The 26,750-nt window shown below is 41.5% G+C and overlaps 1 protein-coding gene across 5 annotated transcripts; it reads left to right on the top strand.

Moving 5' to 3' along the window:
- The first annotated feature begins 609 nt into the window (after positions 1-609).
- On the top strand, positions 610-25,537 carry si:ch211-256e16.3 (kelch-like protein 3). 5 transcript variants are annotated; one of them, XM_043711421.1, is made up of 9 exons: positions 610-1,330; positions 6,668-7,374; positions 9,977-10,163; positions 14,193-14,339; positions 16,977-17,105; positions 19,855-20,031; positions 21,565-21,711; positions 22,334-22,499; positions 24,845-25,537. In XM_043711421.1, the coding sequence occupies exons 2-9, from the start codon at positions 6,691-6,693 to the stop codon at positions 24,984-24,986; spliced, it is 1,779 nt and encodes a 592-aa protein (XP_043567356.1). In that variant the 5' UTR covers positions 610-1,330; positions 6,668-6,690; the 3' UTR covers positions 24,987-25,537. The 5 variants fall into 5 exon arrangements, with proteins under 5 accessions (XP_043567356.1, XP_043567357.1, XP_043567355.1 ...); XM_043711422.1 differs by having other exon boundaries at positions 1,315-1,357; XM_043711420.1 differs by lacking the exon at positions 610-1,330 and adding an exon at positions 1,339-1,483.
- Positions 25,538-26,750: the final 1,213 nt, after the last annotated feature.

Raw genomic sequence — 26,750 nt, 5'->3', positions numbered from 1 at the left:
TTTGTGGGTCCGTTCACAAATAACAGTATTCTAACAACAGTAGGGTAGATACTCTTGCAAAACTGGCTGATGCGTATGTTCAGGCTTCTGTACCTTCTTCCCGATGGCAGAGGTTGTAGATAAACATCGTCAGGGTGGGATGGATCTTTAAGAATGCTTGACAGCTTGGTAGCTGGATTCTATGGATGGGAGGTTGGTCTTTGTGATTGTCCGGACCGAGTTCACCACCCTCTGTAACCGTCTCTGATCTTGAATGGTACAGTGGCCATACCAGGTAGTGACACATCCAGACAGAACGCTCTCTGGCACACCTACAAAAGTTGGCAAATTTCCTCAGCTGCCTGAAGATGTTTTTGGGCCTTTGTAACCAGTGCATCCACATGAAGAGTCCAAGAAAACTTTGTTGTGGATGACCACTCCCAGGAGCTTGACACTCTCCACTCGTTCCTCCTCTGTGTAGGGGGGCATGAGAGAAACTGTTTTATGCGGAGAGTTTGAGTACATTGGGTTTGTATTCATTGGAGTTAAAAAGAATGAGGAGATCTTATTGAAACATAAGTTCTTAGGGGCCTGACAGGGTAAATGTAGAGAGGTAGTTTTCCCTTGTGGGAGAGTCTTGGACCAACGGGGATAATTTCAGAGGAGAGGGCTTGGATAGAGACGTGGAACAATTTCTTCCCTTAGAGAGTAGTGAATCTATGGAATTGTTTATTGTAGAAGTTGGGCTGTTAAATATATTTAAGACTGAGGTTGACAGATTTTTAATCTGCAAGGAAATCAAAGATTGTGGGGGAAAAGCAGAAAGGTGGTTTTGAGGATTATCAAATATCATTTCAATGAATGGCACAGCACACGCAGCGGGATGCGTGCTTACTTCAGCTCCTCTATGTTATGGTCTCATGGGCTTGCAAGGTTCTGAGGTTTGGAATTACCCCTCTCCAAACTCTACCGCCTTTCTTTCGTCTTTCAACCCATTCCTTAATCTCTTTTGTCAAGTTATTGGCCGTCTGACCTAATGTTTCCCCGCCGGGTGCACTACTAAATATTTGATATTCTTGAGAAACGCTGTGAGATGTTAATGCCACATAAAAACAATTTGTTGTTTAAAAGTTCTTGAGGGAAAAGAGATCACGCGCAAAAACACACCAATGATTGGGGACTGCAGTTTACTCCAGTGCTGTAAGATTCAATGACTAGATTGCCCACCGGTTGCTATTTGCAGAGCTTTACCGAGAGGGGACTGTTGTAATGGTACATGTAAGGGTGGGTGGGGCTGAAGTAGCGGAAATGAGAGCTGGTGGGTGATTTCCGTTTCCGAGACTGTTGGAAGGTGTGTGTGTGTGGTGAGGATGGGAAGGTGTGTGCAATGCGGAGCTCCGAGCCCTGGCTGATTGACAGCTTTCAGGGACTCGGTTGTAAACGGAGCGGGGCGACCTTTCTCCAAACAGTCATATCGCCAAGTAAATGAAAAGCAGACCATTCTGTGCGTATCATTGCGAGCGAAAGAGGAAAAAAAAGAGGTCAATTGAACATTGAAGGGCTGCTCCATCGGCTTCACTGCCTGTGGAGGGGAGCTTTTGGGGAGGTGAGGTTTTGGTTTGTGTTGGGTGGAGGTGTGTCCTCGTTTCAATGGTTCATGCAAGGTGCATGAGCTCAGGTGCTCCATGCCTGTTGCACTGAGTCACTGCCACCCTGCCTACTTCGGGATCACAACACCGCGTTTCTGTGCAAGTCCAAGTGCCCAGCTCTTAAACTGGATGTGTTTGTCACAGAGTTAGACTGTATTCAGCAGGCGTAATCCGTGCATTGTATTCATTGGCGCAAGTGTCGTTGGGCGCTGTTGTCCTCTTCCATCCTTCGTGTGAAAGTGGCATTGTTTTTTTTTTAGTTTTTAAGAGACGTATGGCTGCCCATTTAAATGACCAGATGTGACAGTGATGTAATTTGCTTTTCGTTATCTCATTCTGTTGGAAAGCTATCATTGTACTGGGAGAACGGCAGCACTGTTCTCCCGCCTTCCCTGTAAGACTGAAATATAAAGTAGATGACTGATTACACTGTAGTTGTACAGAGAGGGCTCCTCCCTGGTGTCCTGCTTACATTTTAATGGTGGCTGACATTAAGACAGAAAATAATGGCAGGTTAATGTTTCGAAGCATACAAATTAGCGTGAAGTTCAGCAGCCCAGGGCAACTTTGGTGTTTCGATTGACTTCATTTTCTACCTTGGCAGGAATTCCTGTGTTGATAGGTATGATTTCATTGTCTGTTATACAAAAATACCTGTCAAATGATCTAACAATAATAGCTTTCATTTGTATAGTGCCTTTAATGTGATTTCCCCCAAGATGCTGCGTAAGAAGTGGTATAAAGCGAACACTAAGATATGTAACATAGGCTCAGTCAAAGCGAGAATCTTTGAGTATCTTAAAGGTGAAGGCAGGTTTGGGGGGAAATTCCAGAGTTTGGGCTCAGGCGGCTGAAGGCATAGCCATAAACGGCAGGATGGTTAAATTCAGGGATGCTTTAAAAGGTCAGTATTAAAGAAGCACAGATCTTTGAAGGTCGTTGGTCTGGAAATACTTAGAGGGGATGGGAGGAGGTCATGGAGGGATTTGAAAATAAAGTTGAGAATTTTTAAGTTGTGATGTTGGTTAACCAAACCTCAGAGTCAGCAAGCACCTGGGGTAATGGATGGACAGGACTAGGTGTGAGTATGCACTTGGGCATTGGACTTTTTCATTTCCATCCTCCGTTGAATCCTATCCCTTTGTGAGCTTTTTATTGTCCTCTTATTATATTTCTGACAGCCAGTTGAAAGAGGACAGCAGAAAGCTTTACGCAGTCTGAGATTGATTCACTATTATAAAGGTCTCTGAAATAATACTGTAACCCATTGTTAGTGTCCAGTATCTCTTTAGATCTTTGCATGAGCACATCGAATTACTCCATTGATCTATCCTTAACCTTAATTCATTCTATGTATACCCCATTGCAGAATTTTTTTTCAGATTTTGAGTTTGCACCCTGATTTGTAGTTTTATTTAATTTAGGAATGTTGATCTGTTATGGAGTTACGTGCACAATTGCTGGACTTTTTCTGATGCCTAGCTGTTCTAGTTAGGATTTCAAGCTGCTAAAGTGTGGCTTGTCTTAGGACAGATAAATGCTGAACAAATGACACTGTCACACAGAAAAAACAATTTGTTATTGTTGCAGTGCGAATGTCTCTTGTGTTTTGGTTTTATATTTAAAAATGGAAAGATTCACTTTAAGTGGTGTGTGAAATGTCTCTCAGATTGAGTGAAAGTAACATTTGACTTTTGATTCCTGGTCAGCGTCTTCCGAATTTGAACAGGATTCTGAGCTAAGACAATTAGCATTCTTGTTGAAGGGAGGGAGATCTGAGTTTGTGTGTCTCTGCTGGGTTGCTCTGGAGTACAGTTCCTTGAATGCTATCTTTATTCCAGAAGCTTATCTGAGCACTGCTTTTGCTTCCACCCTGTGCAGTGTTTTGTTCTGAGATGGCCTAGCTTTCCATTCCGTCTAATTGCTACAAATCCACGTGGACTGCAGCAGTTCAAGAAGAACACTCACCCACTGCTTCTCAGGGCAACTAAGAATGGGGTCATAAAAACCGGACTTGCTACTGGACTTCCCAGAATGATTTAAGCAAAACTAAAGTAAAATACATCTTATAATTCCTGTAGATAAGTGAGCCATTACGGAGTCAGCTTTGGGATTGGGATTTGAACCTTAAACTCAACCCTCATTTTTGAAGGCACAATATTCATAACCAAGAGGAGAGGTATTGCATTTTGGTAATATAAACAAGGACAGGACTTATACAATTAATGATAGGGCCCTGGGTAGTGTTGTAGAACAGAAGGATCGAGGAGTTCAGGTACATAATTCTTGGAAATTTGTGTCACGGGTAATAGGTAAAATGCCTTTAGCACGCTTGCCTTCATTGCTAAGACCTTTGTAGGAGTTAGGCTGTTATGTTGAGGTTCTACAGGATGTTGATAGGACCTCTTCTGGAGTACTGCATGCAGTTCTAGTTGCCCTGTTATAGGCAGGATAATACCCTGGAGAGGGTTCACAAAAGGTTTACTAGAATGTTACCAGGAATGGGGGGTTTGAGATATAATACTGTAATTGACTGGAAAGGCTGGGACTTTTATTTTTCTAGAGCATGGGAGATTCAGTGATGACCTTCCACAGGTTTATAAAATCATAATGGGCATTGATAAGGGTACTTTCCTTAGAGTGGGAGAGTTGAAAACTAGGGTGCATATTTTTATGGAGAAAGATTTAAAAGGGACATATGGGGAAACTTTTTTTTAAACAGGGTGGTTAGTGTGTAAAATGAATTTCTAGAGAAAGCGGTAGAGGCAGGTACACATTTAAAAGACATTTGGATACGTTTATGAATAGGATAGGTTTGGAGTGATATTGGCCAAGTACAGGCAGGTGGACTAATTCAGTTTGGGAATATGGTTGATGAGGACTGGTTGGACCAAAGGGATTGTTTCCACACTGTATAACTCTATGATAGCTCCTGTCTTATGCTTCAAGTGGAATGACAATACATTGTTCACTGTGACTTGGTGGGCAACTGTTTTGTCTTGAGTGAAGAGGTTGAAAGATCAAGTCCCACTCCAGCGATTAGTCCAACATTTTACTGCCTTTTGTTTGTGGTGTTGGCTGTTAGAAGCTAGTAATGCAGGATTAATTCTGTACTTAAGAGCTGCTCCAAGGCCACATCCAAAACTGTCATTCTAAAGCAGTATCTCTCTGTGGTCCATGAGGGTGCTTCAGTTAATCCAGGTTTAGTCTAAAATGTAAATCACTGACATACAATGCTGCAGCTGAGGCTATCGGAGAAAAGACAGAACTGTCATCTCCGTTCATACCATCACACAAACCGGCTCCTGTGTGTCTGGCAGGAATTATAAGCATGGTCAATAAGAAAATTAGCTTACACTTTTTTATTGTTTATAACGTATAGCTGCACAATAAGATTCTTCAACATTTTGGGACTGAAAATATAGAACAGCAACCTAAAGAACACAGGCTGATATCAGACAAGTTGAGAATTTTCCTTGTCTGAGTCTTTCATTTCTTGTGGGCATTGCAGGCTTTCATTGGCCATCCCTAATTGCACTTGAGAAATTGGCAATCTGTCACCTGGAACTGCTATAATCCCCAGTCGTCTTCCAGGAATTCCTAAGTGGATTTGATGTGATTGTGTTCTGAAAGTGGACATCATCCTTGAAGCTCATAGTAACTCATTTCTTTTTCCTAATACGTACCTAACTCTCAGAAAATAATGTCACTGGGTACAAGCTAAATGTCCTGATTTTTGTTTAGGTAGGTGACTAAAATAATGTAGGTGAAAGTGAGGACTGCAGATGCTGGAGATTAGAGTCGAGTGTGTGGTGCTGGAAAAGCACTGCTGGTCAGGCAGCATTTAAGGAGCAGAAGATCCCTAATAAAGGGCTTTTGCCCGAAACGTCGATTCTCCTGCTCCTCTGTTGCTGCCTGACCTGCTGTGCTTTTTCCAGTACCACACTGTCGACTGAAATAGTGTGTCTGCTCACTTAGAATTTATGCCAGCTGAATCTTTCTCATTGGCTTCTAGAAATTGAGGACAGCAAGAATCTACTTCCTTCTGCTGTTGGTGGACACACAGCAATCCAGCTGCTACATCTTGACAAGTTAAAAATGCAAATGCAAAAAGCAACTGGACCCAAAATTCAGATTGAAGCTTATCTTTCAATTCTCTACAATCTCATAGCATGGATAGTGGCCATTCAGCCCCTCCATGATAGTGTTGGCTCCTTGATCAATTCCATTAGGCTCACTTTTTTTTTGCTTCTATTATCGTGTATGCCACGCTTTGCCAGTTGCAATAAACATTCTCACGTTGGCCAGAACAAAAGCACAGCAGGTCAGGCAGCATCTGTAGAGAGACATGGGGTTAACATTTTAGACTGGTTTTGTCAGAACCGGCCAGTTTTGCAAAGCAGATGCAAATTGGATCTCGCAGCACTTTAAATCTCATGGAAGTAAAAGGAGAGAAAAAAGGCACCAACGTGTATTCAGCACTTTTCATGACCTTCAGACTTTCCAAAGTACCTGCAGAACATGAAACATTGTTCAAGTCTATTCATTAATGTAGGAAGGAGCAGTTGATTTGAGCACAGAAAGCTCCCATAAACAGCAGTGTGATAATGAGCAGGTAATCTGTATTCAGTGGTATTGGTTGAGGGATAAATATTCATTTGAGGAATGTGAAGATAATTTATTTTGTACTGTGAGGTCTTGTTTCAGTGTTTTATCTGAATCAATCCCCCCACCCCCCACCCACACAATCATCCCTTACTTTGCTGCACTTGGATCAGTTATTTTTTCAAGTTTCTAGAGTGGGTATCAAGCTGATGAATTTATTATTCTGAGGGGAGAGTGCTACAAAGACACTCGTCTTTGTATTAGCAGAATAATAGTGTGTGAGACAGTAGGCAGTGTTCCAGAGAGTCATAAAGGGCCAGTTGTGCTACAGGATTGAGATAAGTAGGCTAGCTCTGTGTCCTCTAATGTTTGAATATTGTCACAGGACGATCTGGCTTTTTAATCTAATGATTTTTTTTTTCCCCCCCTTTTAGTTTGACAGGGCTGCTTTTGGGAGATGGATGAAATGGAACCATTCACTGAGGACACTGGGAATCACTTGGAATGTGAGGACTACATGTTTGTCGAATCAGAACATTCTGGCAAAGTTCTGGAAGGGCTCAACAGCCTGAGACTTAACAATGCTTTCTGTGATGTCATTCTGTGTTGCGATGGTCAGGAATTCCCATGTCATCGCATTGTGCTTGCCTCCTTCAGTTCCTACTTTAGGGCCATGTTTTCCACAGATCTGGTCGAGTCTCGGCAGGAGCGGGTGGCGATAAATGGTGTCGAGCCGCAGATGGTGGGATTGCTGGTGGTCTATGCCTACACAGCCCGTGTGCTCATTACGAGAGCCAACGTCCAGGCCCTGCTAGCAGCCGCCAACCTTTTAGACATTATGTCAGTGCGGGAAGCTTGCAGCAAATTCATGGAGCGGCAAATGGATGAAACAAACTGTGTGGGCATCCACTGCTTCGCTGAGGCCCACTCCTGTGTAGAGCTGCAGACCAAGAGTATGAACTACATCTTGCAGCATTTCACTGTGGTTCACAAGCAGGAAGAGTTCCTCTCCCTCTCAACAGAGAATCTCATTGAAATCATCTCCAGCGATGACCTGCATGTCCCCTCTGAGGAAATGGTCTTTGAGGCAGTTATGCTCTGGTTGGAAAGGGATCATTCAAGAAAACAGAATTTTGAGAAGGTAAGATCTGTTCTTTGAATTCCACTGCCTTCGTAGTGTTGGAGTTCGAGGGGTTTGATAGAGACAGCAGTTAATGGGGAGTTTGATAGTTCAAAACAAGATTAAGTGGAAAGGATTTGGGACAGAGAAGGAGAAATGTATTTTCCCAATGTGGAGGTGAGGAAGTTAATACCACTCTTGAAATGATTGATTTAAATGATTGTTGAGACCAAATCAACATTTTAAGTCCAAGCTGAATAGATAAAGTATTGTTCCTGTGCAGACTAACAACCTAATGAGACAAATGGCCTTTTTGTTTAGATTACCTACAGTGAGGACACAGGCTATTTAGCCCAACAAATCCACACTGACCCTCTGAAGAGTAATCCACCCAGCCCCATTCCACTACCCTATATTTACCCCTGCTTAATACACCTAACACTATGGGCAGTTTTGGCATAGCCAATTCACCTGACCTGCACATCTTTGGATTGTGGGAGGAAACTGGAGCAGCAGGAGGAAACACATACAGAGAGATAATGTGCAAATTGCACATAGTCATCAAAGGCAGGAATTGAACTCAGGCCCTTGGTGCTGTGAGGCAGCAGTGTTAACCTGAGCCACTATGCTGCCCCAAGAACATTAGCTGGGTTTCTGGATTAATAGTCCAGTGATAATACCACTAGGCCATTGTCTCCCCAATCGTTTGTATAATTCGGTGGAGTATATGGTAATTTAATGTAGAATGGTACAGCAGATAGAGGACATTTAACGTACAAGTTTGCACCAGCTCTTTTCAAATTGAAATCCAGCAAGTTGGATTTTCCTGATGTCTGTGGCTTTCTCACCCGCAAATACTCTTGAACTATTTGTTGATGAACCCCCCCCCCCCCTCCCCCAAAAGCAGCAGCAGCTCTATCATCTCCCTAGTTCTGTTTTTATTTTAATGTCCTCATGATATCACATTAACCCAATTCCTATTTTGGACAGTTACAAATGTAAATCAGTCCCCCATTGGTAGCCATGCTTCCACCTGCTGAGTGTCTCTCACTATCTCTCTTTGCATTTTTGAAGATACTACTTATCCATATTTCTGACCATCTTCCATTTCACTTATCCTGAAACTCTCTGCCAAAAATATCATTCATATGAAGGACTGTGTGATTTTGTTTTTGCAGTGTTGAAAGGTGCTACATAAATGCAGGTTGTTTAAATATGTTATAAACATGGATCAAATCACCTGAAGTGAATTGATCCGCATTCTTTTGAGCCTTGCTAAGCAGCAAAACTTTTCAAAGCTGGGGCATGTTTCTTATGACTGATTTATAATGTACTTCCTGACATCTCAGCAAGTATGTCAGCAATTGGATAGCGAAACAATCCTGAATGTTCACTATCGTTGGTACAATTTCATGATTCTCCTCATTTACTTATGTTCTCTTTCTGTCCTTGCATTACTTTCCTTTACAAAAAAAAGAAGTGTGCTTCAGTGGTGAGAATGATTTGTTACTGTGTGCTCACACAATCCCTGAAGTTGATGAGTTGGCAACAGTGTTTGGTGTTGCTGGAGGCTTGTCACCAATGGAGAATCCATGGCAATTTTCAGGAGTTTTGGAATTGAAGTAGAGGGCATAGGCTTAGGGGGAGAGGGGAAAGATATAAAAGGGACCTAAGCTGCAACTTTTTCATGCAGAGGATGGTGCGTGTATGGAATGAGCTGCCAGAGGAATGGTGGAGGCTGGTACAATTACAGCATTTAAAGGGGAGCTGGATGGGTATATTAACATGAAGGGTTTAGAGGGATGTGGGCCAAATGCTGGCCAATGGGGCTAGATTAGGATATCTGGTTGTCATGGATGAGTTGGATCGAATGGTCTGTTTCCGTGCTGTACATGTCTATGACTCTATGGCAATCCAGTTATTATTCACTCACTTATCAATCCCCAATTCTAAATGGAGTCTGCCAGTCTGATATTTCCACTTGTGGCTTGGAAACCCCTTTGCTCTGTTGCAGCAGAGTTCAACTATTTGACCACATCCTGACTAACAGTGAGTAGGGTCACCAAGTCAGTGATTGACATAGCACAGGAAGCTTTGAGCTCCTTAATGCATTCTTGGAATGCGGATGTCCCTCGCTAGATCAGCATTTATTGCCCCTGAGAAGATGATGGTGAGCTGTTGTCTTCAACAATTACCACATGGTTCTGGTTCACTCACAGGGCTATTGGGAGAAAGTTCCAGGATTTTGGCCCAGTGACAGTGAAAGAATAGAAATATATTTCGAAATCAGGATGGTGAGGGGCTTGGAAGGGAACTTGTAGTTGTGTTCCTGTGTACCTGCTGTCCTCTTCCTTCTCGTTGGTAGAGATCATAGGTTTGGAAGGTGCTGACTAAGGAGCCTCAGTGAGTTACTGCAGTCTACCTTGTAGATAGTACTTACTGCTCCTACTGAGATTGGTGGTGAATGTTGAAGAGGTCTGTACCTGAGTAAGTACAGAGAAAATTTATTCTATCTACTGCCTGCAACTGGGACTGGGAGGAGAAGTCGGTGCATTTTGGCAAAGGTTTGCTTTGGTTATATAGGAATCTAAAAAAAACATTTTTAAATTTAAAATTCTTTCAGATTTTAGAGCACATTCGCCTGCCTTTAATTAGTCCTTATTACATCCATGACACCGTAGAGTCGTTGAAAGTCATCCAGGAGTCTCTTCCTTGTCAGCGGTTGATTTCTGAAGCAAAGGACTACCTCTTGTTGCAGGACAGACGTGGGGAACTTCAAAGCTCTCGGACCCGCCCTCGCAGATCAACAGGTGAGTGCTACAGCAGCCTGGCTTTCAATGCTGTGATTTGACTCCTGTTTCTACAAGAGCCTAGGATGTCTTGGAGCTCGTCACCACTGGTCACTGCATGTTTGCAAATGTTTTGCTGTTGCAAGGTAGAGAGTGAAGCAGCTAAGTTGCACACAGCAAGCTGTCCCAAGCCACACTGTGGTAACGCTTAGATAATCTATTTTTGTGATGTACTTTGAGGGATACGTACTGTCCAGGACACTGTGGAGAACTCCTCTGCTGTTCCAAACAATGCCAGGTTTTTTTTTTTTAAACACTCACCTGAGCGAGGTAGTTGTTGGGTTAATTCTAACGAAAATCAGCACTCCATTGGAATTGTTGGTTTGGGTGACAAATTTGAGCAGAATCCACAACCCTCTGTCTCAGAGGCTATATTTAGAAATGAAACTAGATGTGACTCCCAATTGGATTAAGGTGAACTGATCATGTTATCAGTCAACATCTCATTAATGCCAACAAAGTAATACGTACTTCTGATGAAGCAGCTAATTGATAGCTAAGTTCAGTTGAATTCACAAGAATTAGGAGCAGGAGTTTGGCCTCCAACTGTCCAGAGAAAACAGCCCCAGCCTATTCACACTCTCCCTGTAGCTCAAACCCTGCAACCCTGGCAATATCCTTGTAAATCGTTTTTGCACCCTTTGAAGTTTCACAACATCCTTCCGATAGCAGGGAGACCAGAATTGCATGCAGTATTCCAACAGTGGCCTAACCAGTGACCTGTACAGGCGCAACATGACCTCCCAACTCTTGTACTCAATGAAATGACCAATAAAGGAAAGCATACCAAATGCCTTTTTCACTATCCGATCTACCTGCAATTCCACTTTCAAGGAACTATGAACCTGCACTCCAAGGTCTCTTTGTTCAGCATCGCTCTCTAGGACCTTCCCATTAAATGTATAAGTCTTGCCCTGATTTGCCTTCCCAAAATGCAGCAATTTATCTAAATCAAACTGTCATCTGCTACTCTTTGGCTCATTGGCCCATCTGATCAAGATCCTATTCTACACTGGCGTAACTTTCTTCTCTGTCCACTACACTGCCTATTTTTGTATCATCTGCAAACTTACTAACTATACCTCCTATGTTCACCTTCCAAATCATTTATATAAATGGCAAAAAGCAATGGACCCAACATCGGTCCTTGTGGCACACCATGGTCACAGGTCTCCAGTCCAAAAGTAACGCTCCACCACCACCCCCTGTCTTCTACCTTTGAGCCAATTCTCTATCCAAATGATTAATTCTCCCTGTATTCCATGTGATCTAACTTTGCTAACCAGTCTACCGTGAGGAACCTTGTTGAATGCCTTGCTAAAGTCCATATAGATCACATCCACCGCTCTGTCCTTATCGATCCTTTTTATTATTACTTCAAAACACTCAATCAAGTTTGTGCGACGTGATTTCCCATGCACAAAGCCATGTTGACTATACCTAATCAGTCCTTGCCTTTCCAAATACATGTACATCCTCTCCCTCAGGATTCCATCCAACAACTTGCCCACTGCTGATGTCGGGCTCACTGGTCTATAGTTCCCTGACTTTTCCTTACCACCTTTCTTAAACAGTGGCACCACATTAGCTAAGCTGCAGTCTTCCAGCACCTCATCTGTTGACTATCGATGATATAAATATCTTAGCAAGGGGCCCAGCAATCATTTTCCTAGCTTTCCATAGAGTTCTAGGGTGCACCTGATCAAGTCCTGGGGATTTATCCATCTTTGTGTTTTAACACATCCAGCACGACCACCTCTGTACTGTGGACATTTTTCATGATATTGCTATTTATTTCCCCACATTCTCTATCTTCCATATCCTCCTTTATAGTAAACACTGATGCAAAATACTTGTTTAGTAGTTCCACACAAAGGTGGACTTGCTGATCTTTAAGGGGCCCTTTTCTTTCCCTACTTATCCTTTTGTCCTTAATATATTTATAGAATCCCTTCAGTTTCTTCTTAACCCTATTTGCCAAAGCTGTCTCATGTCCCCTTTTTGCCTCCCCGCCTCTCCTCTCTCTCCCCCCCCGATTTCAGTCTTAGGTATACTCCTACTGCCCTAATCCTCTTCTGAGGATTCACTCGATCTTTGCTGTGTATACCTGATATATACTTCCTCCTTATCCTTAACCAAAACCTCAGTTTTTCTAGTTATCCAGCATTCCATACACCTACCAGCCTTGTCCTTCACCCTAACAGGAACATACTTATCACATTTTTGAAGGCTTCCTATTTTCTAGCTGTCCCTTTACCTGCGAACACCCAATGCCTTCTTCCTGTAAAATGGATGATTTCATGTTTTCCTACATTGTACTCCATTGTCTAGATCTTTCTGAAATTTCAGTTCATCTTGTATATTCAGGTCCCAGCTAATCACATCTCTAGTATAATAATACTCATTTACTATTATTTATGCTATTACTTCATCCTTCTCATTATGAATGCAATTTATATTTGGGTAAAGAGCCTTTTATATCTGTCCGACCCACTGTTCCCTTCTCTAACTCTTGCTAATGTAGAGTTTTACTTGTGCACTCTTTGTCCGTATGCACAAAGAAATCCAATCTACTGCATTATTGGCCCGACAGCCTAGTCTTGATCATTAGCAGCTGTGGATCTTCTACATTCTCTCAAGGGATAGGTGGGACATCCAAAAGATGGCTGCTGCAATGTTTCAGCTGTCACTCAGTACTGCACTCAGAGTTCTGGACTAGAATTTGTTTCTGTTTCAGGAAGTGGGCTCTGAACCTCATGGCTCAAAGGTGGCATTGTTACCTGCGTATGCATTCTGACACTGGAATATTATAAATAGAAACAATGGGAGTGTGCTTTACCATACTGAGGTGAAGGGTGGAATATTATTTGAGCAGATTTAAGTTACTGACTTTTAGTTTTGTCCCCTTCAATCTTTTCATTCTCTCTAACTTTCTCCTTTATCTAAACTGCTTTATTACTACTTTTATTTTAAGAGATAGCTCAATTCCAGCTTGTGTGGAAAAATGGAACTTGATTGACTGAATCATGCCACTCCCTCTGAGGGGACATAGTCCAATGGAAATTATGGCTTCTCTTGAGGGAAAGTGCAACTTGAGACCCCAACACCAAGACAAAATTGTATGCTTCCAGGTATTGGTGCAAATTTTACAACGTGTTGTTCTTCAACTTATCAAATACAGAGCTGTGGTTAAAGTGCATCCAATTTATTGGATCTGTTCGTTTTTAAAACAAAGTATAAGGATACAGCCCGGATGTATTTGGCAGCACTGTCTGGAACAATACAGGAGATTGTCTTTGAACCACATATGTGGACCTCTGCCTAGTTTTATGGGTTGGACTATGCTTGTGTGTGTGGGCAGAGGATTGTTGACACTGTCAGCTGTTGATGAACAATACTCGTATTCATTGCTCTCTCCTTCTTTCTCCACAACTCCTCTGTTTTGATTATTTGTGTAAACAGATAAACCTCAGAAAAGGGGAATAAAATCAGTTGTGGCTCACTCATCTAAGGCATAAGGTTGTGCATTTCAAGTTCCATTCCTAAGACTTTAGTGCACAAACTAATCTGACAGTTGGTGCCATATTTAGGGAATACTGCAATATCGGGGTATGTTCTTATCGATGAAATAATAAACTGAAGTCCTGTCTGCCCCCACCTTGGGGATTGAACAATTCCCATGGGACTATCTTTTGGGAGAGCAGGAGAGATCTTCCCAATATCCTGGGCCATGTCAGTCTATCAACCCGTATCACTAATACAGATTATATGTTTTCTTTTGTGGGAATTTACTCACCCTGTTCCCAAGTTAGCTGCAGCATTTCCACAATTACAGTAGTGACTGCAATTTAAAAAAAATTCCATTTGCTGTGAAATTCTTTGGGAGGTCCCGAGGTTGTGAAAGGTGTTACAGAAATTTAGCTTGCTTCTTATATTAGTGCCAGTGATTAAACTGGGGTTTAAGAATGATGCCTGCTGTTTCTCTTCCAGGTACAACGGAGGTGATAATAGCGGTTGGAGGGGAAGATGATAAAGTGGTTCTTCGCAGTGTGGAGAGCTTTGATCCCATTGGCCGTCATTGGAAGTGCCTTGCCTATTTGCCCTTTGCTGTTAGTAAGCATGGACTTGTTGCATCAGGTATAGCCAGTTTCCACATTGTTTTAACCATAACCTTTTATCATGGTAAATGTGGGCATATTCACTCAGGATGATGAGTCTTGGAAGTTTTGTAGCACCTTTTTAAAATAGATATGAGTTAAAATCAATTATTGAATTACATCGGACACACAACAAAGAAAAATACAATTCTGCCTTCGCAATCTTTCCACTTAACTCCCTCCCGTTTTTCTTCAAAGCTGTATTATTGTAACCATCTTTCCATTTCCTTTGTGTTTGTACAGCTCCACCTTCAGTGCATCTGTACTCTCTTCTTCAAACTACTTTCTTTTGGCCTTGAGGTATAGCCTAGCGACTGATCCTTTCCTAATGTGTACACTCTCTCAATTTTGGTATTATCCTTGTACATTTTATCTACATTGTCTGTTGCCTTTCAGTCCCATTTAAATATAGATACATTTTGACTAGAACTGCACACGTGCTCTGTAACCTAACCAAGATTCAATACAGTTTAGAGCACCTTCCCTGCTCTTCAGTTCTTACCTTTTTAGAAATAAAGCCTTAGTGCTTGATTTTTTTTTAATGATGGCGTGATGCACCAAAAGCCAACCTTTTCCTAGCTACCATCAGTTCTGAAGATGGGTCACTGGACCCAAAATGTTAACTCTGATTTCTCTGCACAGATGCTGTCAGACCTGCTGAGATTTTCCACCAGTTTTTGTGTTTGTGTGGGTTGGGGGAGTTATGAATCTTTGTTCCTCTATCCCACGTAGACCTGCATCTTCCATGTAATAAGTGACCTGCTTGTTCTTCCTACCAAAATGCACCATTTCTACCTATTATCTGTATTGAACTTCATTTGCCATTTATTTACCCATTATGCAAGTTTATTAATGGTCTCTTGTAATTTTGCTGCAGTGCCTTGTAATGACTCTCTTTCACAAATGGGCAATGTTATCCAGTGAACTATGTGAATTGTTATTCGTCAACACTTTGGCAGAAAGTTGTTCTTCCCTCATTCATCACCCCACTCACTACACCTCAGAGTTTGTGCACCTCCCACATATTCTGTGGTGTGCACCTTGTTTGGGGTTATTGTTCCACAGATTTGTTCTTAAAGATTTATTCCTGCTGCAACATGTAACCAGTAGCTGGAGTTTTCTTTTGTTTGCATTTCCATTGTAAAGGCTACACACTTTATTTGGAAATGTAAACAGGAAAATGGATTATCGATCATATTTTCAATGCCCAAAATGTGGAATTGTGGTCATTTCATGGTTACAGGAGAATATAACTTTGTTGGATTTTAATACTACTAGTGTTCCTTTTCAGTTAATACTTTGGAATTCTTTAAACAAGTGGTTTCTTTAAAGCCAAGTCAGCATAAAACTGTGTAGTATCAAGGGAGCAATGTTCGACCTGAGACATCCAATTGTTTCCTTTGTCCTTGCTTCACATAGTCAAAACTTCAGTTTATAATTTTTTAAAGATGGCTCACAAGAGAAAAAATGGTCATGAGAGATGGGGAGCATGGATACAATGCAAATCAATCTTTTTAGAAAAGAAAACTGACCAAGTTTTAAGTTGTTTGGTGCCTCTTGTTGACTGACCTATACTGGGCCACTGAGGTTGGTTGCTTTATTGAGCTGAAAATCTGGAGACTTATCCTGTGTAATCTATTACCAACTTTGGTGATTGATAATACTGCCTCCAATGGCTCCCTCCTGCATTTATGTTGCACCATTTTAACATACTAAAATGGCCTAAGATGCTTCACAGGAGGGTTATCGCACAAATCGTGACAAAAGGAAATTTGGGATTGATAACTGAGAGCTTGGATAAAGAGTGGATTTTATTGAGCAATTTGTGGAGGAGGAACACAAGCATTATGCTGTAACCCTTGGGCAGTTATTGACCTGATGATAACTTGCTGTCCTATGATGGGCATATGTTATGTTCTGCCAAAGAAGATGCCCTTTTGATAATAACAGAAGTGTGTTTGGAACGAGCAGAAATCCAGTAACGCTGGAGTATCTTACAACAATGGATTTCTTTTGATTTTGATTTTATTATCATGTGTACTCCTGTACAAAGTACAGGAGCTCAATTAAAAAGTATATAATGTTGCCACACAAGGCACCTAGGTACAGAATCTTAAGAACAAGTTAAAAGTTAAACATTGATGTAATTACAGTAAAGCGTAAAACTTATGAAGTAAGGTTAAAAGTTACATATTGCAAACCTTATTTGTTTTAAGTGGAAAATAAATAAAGCTGAAAGTTCAAACATTACAGTCTTAAGTGTTTAGCCATAGTGGGACCACACTTTGAGGAATCACCTCAAGACCAGAAGTCCAAGTTGAGGTCAGGCCGGGCATATGGACTGCCACACTGGACCACTGAAAGGTGTCACGCCAGGCCGGAAGGCTGGGAGCCCAGAGGCCAGGAGAAAAAAAAAAGGACGAAAGAAAAGGAAAGAAATGGAGCAGACAAGCTCTGACTGAAGTGTCCTACTGCGCCGCCACCTTTGTCCTCTCGAGTGTGAGTTTGCTGTGTAATAAACACAGGACATGCACTCAGTTATCCGGCAGAAGGCTGACTAAGAAATCTTTCTGAATTGTTGGGTAATTGAACGGTGGTTATTGATTTCTTTCTATAGGTTCTACCCTTTACTTGGCCGGAGGGGAGTTTCCTGATGGTTCTGCGAGCAAGGAAATGTGGCGCTATGACCCATGTTTCGATATGTGGCATGAGATGGCAGCAATGAACGTGGCACGTTCTGAGTTAGGTAAATCATGTTTGTCAGAAATGTCTTTCTTTTTCTTTCCCTCCCATGTCCCACCGAATAATATGGGGAGAAGAAAAGTTTGAGTTGTGTAGTCTCTGATTTCCCACTCAACTCTCTGCTTCATGTCTGTGTGTTTGGTTGCAGCCAGTGTCTCCTACTCAACAGTCACAAAATGTGAACACTTTCCTTAAGTGAAAATCAGAGATTGGGAAATGTTTCTCCGCATGGGTTTTGTGTTTTGTTTTTAAAAGTATATGGGGATGCCAATATCAGTCATGATCAAATGGTGAAACAGATGGGCTGAATGGCTTATTTCTGCTTCTCTACCTTATGGTCTTAACAAGGTGGTGAGCTCAGATGTTGTAGCCATGGTAGCATTCAATGAGACCACTAAAGTCACTAGTGAACCCTGAGTGCTGGTTAATTCACCGTCCAGTTCCAGGCACTTGTAGCTTTGCTGGAGGACAGGAGTAGCACCCCATGACCTTATTGAATTCTTTGAAAAGGTGACGAAGGAGGTTGATGAGGGGAAAGCGGTAGATGTGGTATATATGGATTTTAGTAAGGCGTTTGATAAGGTTCCCCATGGTAGGCTACTGCAGAAAATACGGAGATATGGCATTGAGGGTGAGTTGGAGGTTTGGATTAGGAATTGGCTGGATGGAAGAAGACAGAGGGTAGTAGTTGATGGCAAAGTTTCTTCATGGAGTGCCGTCACTAGCGGTGTTCCGCAAGGATCTGTTTTAGGACCATTGCTGTTTGTCATTTAGAACAAATCAATTTAATGATTATAGTCACTCCCAAATCCAATCCAAGGATCCATGTCCCTGCATTAGACATCAGATCAACCAGACCCAGTGATGATCAGTTGCCAAAAAAACTCTAGTGGAAGAAAAATTTTCCGTGTTCTTTGGTGGGGAAAATACACACGGTTATTTTTAAAATATTTAAGGCTAAGAACATGGCAATAGGGTGAACTCTCTCTTTTAAGAGTGTTAAGTGGAGTTTTCAACAATCCATGTTTCCTAGCTGTTGGTTTAGTACTTGAGCTGCATTACAATGTTTGTACTGATGGTGTAGGAGGATAGAATCTTTCCTCAGTAGCAGACAGTTAGTACAGCACAAGCTCACCATGAAGGTTGTCGCTGGTGTCCTCACTTGCCTATCACTCAGGAGTGTTCCCCTAAGCTATAAGGGAAAGATTCACTGTTTTAAGCTGAACACAGCTAGCCAACCTGGGTGTTCTGCTCTGATTTCTCCCAAAGAGACAGCAATCTTTTCCAATGCTCTAACTGAAGATCTTCTGCTATACAGTGAGGCTGAACAGGAGGAAATATCTGGAACAGGCCTTAAGTTTGGGGAAAAGAAATGTTTCGGTGAAGTTTTAATTAACTTTTCAGGTGCTATTGTATCCATCAAGTCTGCTCAGAATTTCTATCAGCTGTTCCCTGAATCTCATTTCCGTAATGTCATTTTCCTGTACACCCACTTTCCAGTCATTGGGAATTCTGTTTCTAGCACTGATTCAAACTCTGTTCTATAATTGCTTTCCATGAAAAAAGAAGACTGCACCTACAACCAGCTTTCCTAGAATTTTTTGTTGGGATGCTGGGACATTCTTGGAATCTGAAAAAAAAGGTTTGTGTTTAGTTGAGGTCAGTACTAGGCCTGTTGTAGCATTCAATTATAAGAAAAATACTGCAGATGCTGGAAACCTGAAATAAAAAAACAAAGTTCTGAAGAGTTCAGTAGGCTTGACAGGATCTGTAGACAGACAAACAGAATTAATACTTTGAGTGTAATGTGACTGTTTCTCCTTCAGTTAGTTCAGTTTCTGACCCTTTTTATTAGAATACTGACTGCACCTGCAAATTAGTCGCAGACTCCAGGGGTTATGGCCTTTTTTTAATTACACACCTTGTGTAAGGGCTATGAAATAGTTAACCATTGACTATTAATGTTCTGAGCGCAGTTCGGGTAAATGGAGTAAACTTCCTTTGAATCACTTGCAGCTAGAGGAGACCGCTGCTTCATGTGCCTCTCGATCATTCCCTGACTGTAACACCCCTTGACTTTTGTTTCCAAAGCTGGCTAGCTTATTTCCAAATTGGTGCATGGGACTATGTTCTCACAGACTGATCAACGCACTGGATCCACAGAGCCATTGACTCTCAAGATGTGTGTGTTATATTGGGCGTTTCCTCAGGATATGGGCATTTGTGGCAAGGCTGCTCTTAATTGTCCAACTCTAGCTGATTTGAAGGTAGCGGTGAGATATCTCCAATTGTTGCATGTAGTGTTTGATGTGACAGTGTGTCTTGCTGGGCCACTTGACAGAGACAACTGTGTGTGTGGGACTAGAGATTTGCTTCCCTCAGGGACACAGCACTGAACCAGGAATGACAATTTATGAGCTTCATGATCTCTTTGATTGCATTAATTTTTTTAAAATTTCAAGATAATTTTCAAGTTCTGAAACTACAGGGGTGGAGTGTACTAAGTGAAGTCTTTGCATTTTTAGATCAATTGCATTCTGATGGAGGTGAATAGCTACTGTGTAAATCCACTCCCTGTAAACGTTTTAGATGTTTTTCCTCTCCATGTTCTGGCTCCTGCCCTCCCCTCCCTAAAATCTGCTTTCTAGAGGAATTGTCACCACCAACTCCTCTGGTGGGACAGGTTGGATGGGACCTAAAGGTTGGATTGATTTCTTATTTTCTTCCCACCCTCGTTCCTGTCCTGTCTGCAGGCCTTGCTATGTTGGATGGCTTTGTTTTTGCTGTGGGAGGTTGGGAAGGATCATCGAGGCTGGATTCCGTGGAATGTTACAATCCTCACACAAACACCTGGCACTTCCTGGAATCCATGAAGATGGCAGTGACCAGTCCAGCTGTGGTGGCACTCCATGGGCTCTTGTATGTAGCAGGTAAGTAAATAAAGCAAACGATGCTATCCCGGCTACCTGTTAGATTCAGGCCTGATGTGATAACTGCCTTCTTTGGTTAGAAGAGAAAGAGGACTTGCATTTATCTAGTACCTGTAATGAGCCAGATGAAGCAAATTCCCACCCCCTCGCCCCCAAAAAGTAAATTTTGGAGATGGCCTAGGCCTAGCTTTTATATTTTTTAAAAGGCAAGTGTAAGTTCCACATATGATTTGATTAGTCCACCACTACGTTTCAATTAAAACACACACTATTCTTACAACACAGTTAAAACACAACAAAAAGAAGAATTGGCATAACTTTACTCTATGGAAATACTTAACAAGATAATGTATTATTTAACTACTAATCATCAAGTGTTCCAAAATAAGCAGCCTTCCATAAACACACCCTTGGCAAAGACAATTCAGCAACAGTTATTATTCTCTCACGCTGCCCCTCTCCAATCCAGAAGAAAGTAACAATCTACCCATTGCTTTTTAAGAGGAAGCCTTGCAGCCAGTAAAAATCACCAACCAACTGAAAGCAAATCTAATATCCTCCTTATCTCTTGTGAACCTGACTCTACCTACTTCTGAATCTTGTGTTGCACTTTTAAAAAAGAAAAATACTTAGCAATAACTCCAAGCGGTTTACCAACTGCCTGATTGAAGGCATTTTTTTTTTGCACCGTTGTGACAACGCTCCTCTGCAACAAAACAGGACCGAACACATCTCAAAAAGGCTCAGTATCGTCACACACCTATTCAGGATCTCTCAAGTGCTGAAGTGTATGATAGCCTATGAAATAATGGTCCATTCATGTAGGAAGTGTGATCCCAATTTATCAATATCAAGCTCTTCTAATGGTGATCTTTTCATTGGAGGACAGGGTGACCTTCCCCACACATCCCCAAGACCTTGCTTCCTGCAAAAAGGGCCAGTTTCTGACATGTCTTTTTTTTTCATGGTTGACTAGTATTGGTGATTTTAAAAAAAAATTTCAACCAAATTTTGCCTCTTGGATAAATTAGAGGCAAGTTGAATTGAAAAGCATATGTTGAGGAATTTCAACATTGTGCACGTTAATATTTGATGTTTCCATCCACCTTTTATTTTCTGTTTCACAATTCTCCTGTGCAGCTAATTTCATCAAGACTTTGAATTCACTCTTGAGTATTGGAGGTATTTTAATTGGTTCATGGATGTAGCTGGCTTTATTGCCATCCCCAACTGCTTTTGAACTGAGTAGCATTTTCAGAGGACAGTTAAGAATTAACCATGTTGCTGTGGATCTGGAATCACATGTACACCAGACCAGAGAAGGATGGCAAATTTCTTTCCCTAAAGGACATTAATGAATTGAACTATTGAAAAAAAATCAGTCTACAGTGGTTACTTGTCATTAGTCAGTGTTTGGGGCAAATGAGGGAAGGAAAGGTGACAAGCAAAAAACTATTGAGTATTCACTTTTATGGTATTTTAAGAATTGTTGAAGCGAAAGAAGTGTAATATTAATGAGGTTTGACTTCACAGGGGGCGCTGTCTTGGAAGATGGTGACGGGATGGATCTGGTTCAGGTGTACAATCCCAAAATTGACTCCTGGTTTGAGGTGGCTCCAATGCAGATTCCGCGTTCTGGTTCTGCTGCCTGTGTCCTCCAAGGAAAGATTTATGTCATTGGTAAGAAGTGAGAAAGATAGACCTGCCTGTCTGTAGCACCTTTTACAACACAAAATACATTTTGGTCAATGAAGAAGAGTTGAACTCTCTCCAAGTTTTGTTTTCCTATCACTCCTGTGCTTACTGTTATGTTGGTTCCTCTCCAACAATGCCTCAGTTTAAGAGAGAATTACCTTGCTTTCCAATCCCAGTATTGCCTTGTCCTTCCCAAACTCTAGCTTCTTGCAACCTTCCCAGTGTTTTCCCAATTTTGTCGCCACCTGTGAATCCCTGATATTCCATTGCTGCATCAATGATGGCCATTGGCCTTCATATCCTTAAGCCCCATGCTTTGGAATTCTCATCTTGAAACTTCTTTATCCTTGATGTACAAACTGCATCCTCACCTGTTCTAATCCAACATGATAATGCCCTGAGCTGAGATAGTAAGAACATTAGGCGTAAGCCATTTGGCCTGTCCATTCTGCTCCACCATCCATTTGGACCCTAACTGATCTGATTGTAGCATAATCATTTTCCTGTCTTTGTTTTATTTATTCAAGGGATATAGACATTGTTGGCTGGACTAGCATTTTTTGCACATCCCTAGTTGAGTGTCTAAGATATGTATCTCTTTTCCTAGGTGGCTGGCATGCCTCAACAGAGAACACTGACAAAGTGGAGCAGTATGACCCCAAGACTAATACGTGGAAGATGTGTGCCCCCATGAACGAGAGACGCTATCGACCAGGGGTGGCTGTGATTGATAGTAAAATCTATGTGCTAGGAGGAGAGGAAGGTTGGGATCGGTGGGTATAAGCTGTTCCATGATTGAATTAGATTGTCTGGATCTTATGGTATTTGTCTGCCTAGGTTCATATAACCTTACCCAACAATCAGTCTCAATCACTTGTGATATTTTCAGGTCCAACAAATTAATGGGGGAACACTATTCCAGAATTCCAATACCTTTGTATACTTGGGAAGTCTTGCCTTTTGTGTCTAGCTGTTTTTCCTATTGCCCTTTTGAAAGAAACAGAGGAGGGTATTGTGCATGTGCTTTCTCTTTAAATGAGCTACCTAACAAGTCCTAGCCTTCTGCTCTTTTCCCTTCTTACTGCAAAGCTTTTTCTCCTTTTTTCACCACCCCTTGTTTTTCATTTTGGTTCAAAATGATTTCTATTACAACCTGAGGTGTAGCACACTTTTTTTTAGTGTTAATGTCAGCTGGGGAAAATTGCAGGGAGATGGGGATATTTCTGCCAGCTACCAGACTCTGCTCCTATGGTGAAAGCTTGGATACTTGCTTCTTTATATTTCATGCTTTTATATGTTGTATTTTGTTCAACTAATCCTTCAGCGAATTTATTCAAGTAAATAGAGTCATAGAGATGTACAGTATGGAAACAGACCCTTCGGTCCAACCTGTCCATGCCGACCAGATATCCCAACCCAATCTAGTCCCACCTGCCAGCACCCGGCCCATATCCCTCCAAACCCTTCCTATTCATATACCTTTTAAATGTTGCAATTGTACCAGCCTCCACCATTTCCTCTGGAAGTTCACTCCATACACGTACCGCCCTCTGTGAAAAAGCTGCCTGGTAGGTCTCTTTTATATCTTTCATTTGCTGACTTGTTTACATTGGTAAAAGTTTTGTGTAGATTAGATTCCCTACAGTGTGGAAACAGGCCCTTCGGCCCAACAAGTCCACATTGACCCTCCAAAGAGTAACCCACCCAAACCCATTTCCCTCTGACTAATGCACCTAACACTATGGGCAATTTAGCATGAGAATTCACCTAACCTGCACATCTTTGGACTGTGGGAGGAAACCCATGCAGACACTGGGAGAATGTGCAAACTCCACACACACAGTTGCCTGAGACCGGAATCGAACCTGAGTCCCTGGCGCTGAGAGGCTGCAGCGCTAACCACTAAGCCATTGTGTACTATAAGAGAATTTTGAAAATGGCAAATTTTCAAGTTTTTTTCTTGTTAATTAGTTCACTCCCAATATTCCACTACATAAGAATTGTGAACTTTGATCCCCCAAGTAGCTGTCAAGTTTTTTTTTAGAAACAAAATTGGTTTAAAGACAGACTTGATAGATGTGAATTGTTCATTAAGTGTGACCCAACCAATGGAGGTGGAACTGAGTACTGCAGATACTGGAGTTTTGAGCTCCCAGCCTCATTCCTGATGTAGGGCTTTTGCCCGAAACGTCGATTTTTTAAAAAATTTTTTATTTTTTTTTTCCTGCTGCTCAGATGCTGCCTGACCTGTGCTTTTCCAGCACCACACTCTTGACCCAACCAATGTACACGAGCGGTAATATTTGTTATGTATAAAGTGACATTGGATCGGATTTGGAAAGCCACAGACTGAATATCGACAGAGTGAAGGTCTCTAAGGTCAACTTTATTTCACAGTTAATCTATAGAGTCATGATAGCATAGGAGGCCATTTGGCTCAGAGTTCATAAACCTCTCTGAAGAGCAATCTATTCATACCCATTTTCTGTTCTCTCCCTGTGGCCCTGCAATTTTATTTCCCTTCAGTCTTTGATTTAGTTTGTTTTCAACTTTCATTAAACAAATAAACTAATTTTTATTCAAAGAACAGAAAGGGAATTAGATTATTTAGATTAGATTACATTACAGTGTGGAAACAGGCCCTTCGGCCCAACAAGTCCACGCCGAACCGCAACACACCCATACCCCAACATTTACCCCTTACTTACCTAACACTACGGGCAATTTAGCATGGCCAGTTCACCTGACCTGCACATCTTTGGACTGTGGGAGGAAACCAGAGCACCCGGAGGAAACCCACGCAGACACGGGGAGAACGTGCAAACTCCACACAGTTAGTCGCCTGAGGCGGGAATTGAACCCGGGTCTCTGGCACTGTGAGACAGCAGTGCTAATGGAATATTGGCTTTATTTTGGAGATTTGCTGTAGTCTCTCTCCTTGATTCATTGTGCAACTTGATCTGAACTGTGATCACAGGTAGCACTATTGTACACTTTTTCTTTCCTTGTTTGATTAGCTACAGAATTCTTTTCAAAGGCCCCATTTTCAATTCAGATCTGTGTGCAAGGTTTGTACAAAAATCCAGTAATTCTCCACCCTCCTCCTCATTGTTTGCAGATACCATGACACCATTGAGCAATACAGTGAAGAAACTGGCAAATGGGAAATCTTTGGAGAAATGCTCACAAGTCGCAGTTGGTTAAGCTGTGTCTCGGTGAAGATGCATAGCCCAGCCACACAGATCAAAAACATTGTATGAACTGATGTGAACATTTTCGATCTTGTGCACTCTGCATTATGTGCCATTGTCACCTGCAATTTTCCAGGTTAAGAATGTGTGAAATATTCTTAGGGACTCCTGATTCCACTGGTGCAAACTTAGAGAAACATGTTGAGACTAATTTTTAACATTGTAGCCCAGGTAGTATCCTGATGGAGAGAGATACAATTCCTTTAGGAAACCTGTTGAGATTTTGTTACAACCATGTCAATGGGGTGAGGACAATGGGAGCTAGTCTGTTTCTCCAAATTGCTGTCCATGTGGTAAGTGGAATGTTCCTCCTGATAACCAAATCAACCTCTGAAATAATCCTTTAATTTTGACTGTCTTGAAGAGCTAACAACAGCTTCGTGGCAGTGGTGCTAACTCTCTTGTTTTTAAAGTCTGACTCTGCAAACAATTTTTTTTTAAAAAGCAAATTATTCATTTTGGTGCAAGAGCTGATCCAGAATAGGAGCATTTGTTCCAATTGTTTATTTTTCACACATCTCAGGTAATGGTATCTGTCCCTGCTGATTACTCTGTATTGAGATTTTTGTTTCAATTCATGTACCCTGTTCCTTATCAAATTCAAACCCCAAGAGAACTGTAATTGAGCAGCAGATTCATTAACTGTTTTGAAGGACTCTGTAAAATGGAAGGTAGTTTGTACAATGAGTTTGGATTTCTGTTGTCTCTAAAGAGTTGAGCTTTCGTGTTCAAAACAGTCAGAATGCACATACTTAATCCTTCCTACAAAGCTTTATCTTTGTACCCTGCAAGTAGCAATAAAATGCAGGGTTCGAAATACTGTTTCTGTGCTCCAATTGCTACAAATTTACAACTTGGTGTTAAAATCTCACTTTAGTGTTAAAAGGAACTGTTAAATGCGTTCTCACTTTAGGAAAGGTTTCACACACTCAGATGCAAATTTGAAAGTTTTGTTGATCTCGACTTAGGTTGGTTTTCCTGCACTCTACTGAAACCTTTAAGTCTCAAGACATATTTCACTATCCATTGCAAGATGTGTGCAGTAAGTATCACTGAAAATATTGAAGATAAAATTTGACCAGACTTAACCTTCCAAAAGCTTCAGGTATTGTTGTACTTGGTACTCTGCTTAAAGACAGTAATCTCACATGATGCAATAAAGGTATTGTAGCTATGAGTATAACCCTATGGGTTTTTATTAAATTTCCCATGTACAAATGCTTTTGCACCTTTAGTATAAGTCATGTTGTAAAGTCTTAATGCAAATAGTAATGTATAATAAAATTTTGTATTAAACTATTCATAGTTGGTACTCTGGATATTCAAAATTACATCATTCATTTGCCACTCATCTCAATGGCTGCAGCTCCAATATTTAAACTTGATGTTAATGGCATCAGAGCAACCCGTGTGCCCTCCAACACCAACTTTTATTGGCAGTGTATCATCTGTAATTTACCCTGTAAGGCAGCAAGTGCAGGAGAATGGCCCCGTTTCACTTCCCCATCTCATTACCTTTGCGTGGAAATATGACTCCTTCCATGCTGGGTTTTAAGTTTCCTCCTTCATAGTACTGACTGACCATCTTCAAAGGGTAATCTGGAATTAGAAATGATGTCACCACAGGAAATGACATCAACCCAAGGAAACCTAAACAAACAGTGGGCCACACACTGGAGGCTCACTAATGTTACCTAGTATGGTGATATGTCTGAAAACAAACCTTCAAGCTCTGAGCAACCCTACATCCAGGTAATCTGGAATGATGGAGTA

This window comes from Chiloscyllium plagiosum, chromosome 21, assembly GCF_004010195.1.
Source record: "Chiloscyllium plagiosum isolate BGI_BamShark_2017 chromosome 21, ASM401019v2, whole genome shotgun sequence".
In the NCBI taxonomy this organism is placed as follows: domain Eukaryota; kingdom Metazoa; phylum Chordata; class Chondrichthyes; order Orectolobiformes; family Hemiscylliidae; genus Chiloscyllium; species Chiloscyllium plagiosum.
This window is presented reverse-complemented; position numbering and strand designations above follow the sequence as displayed.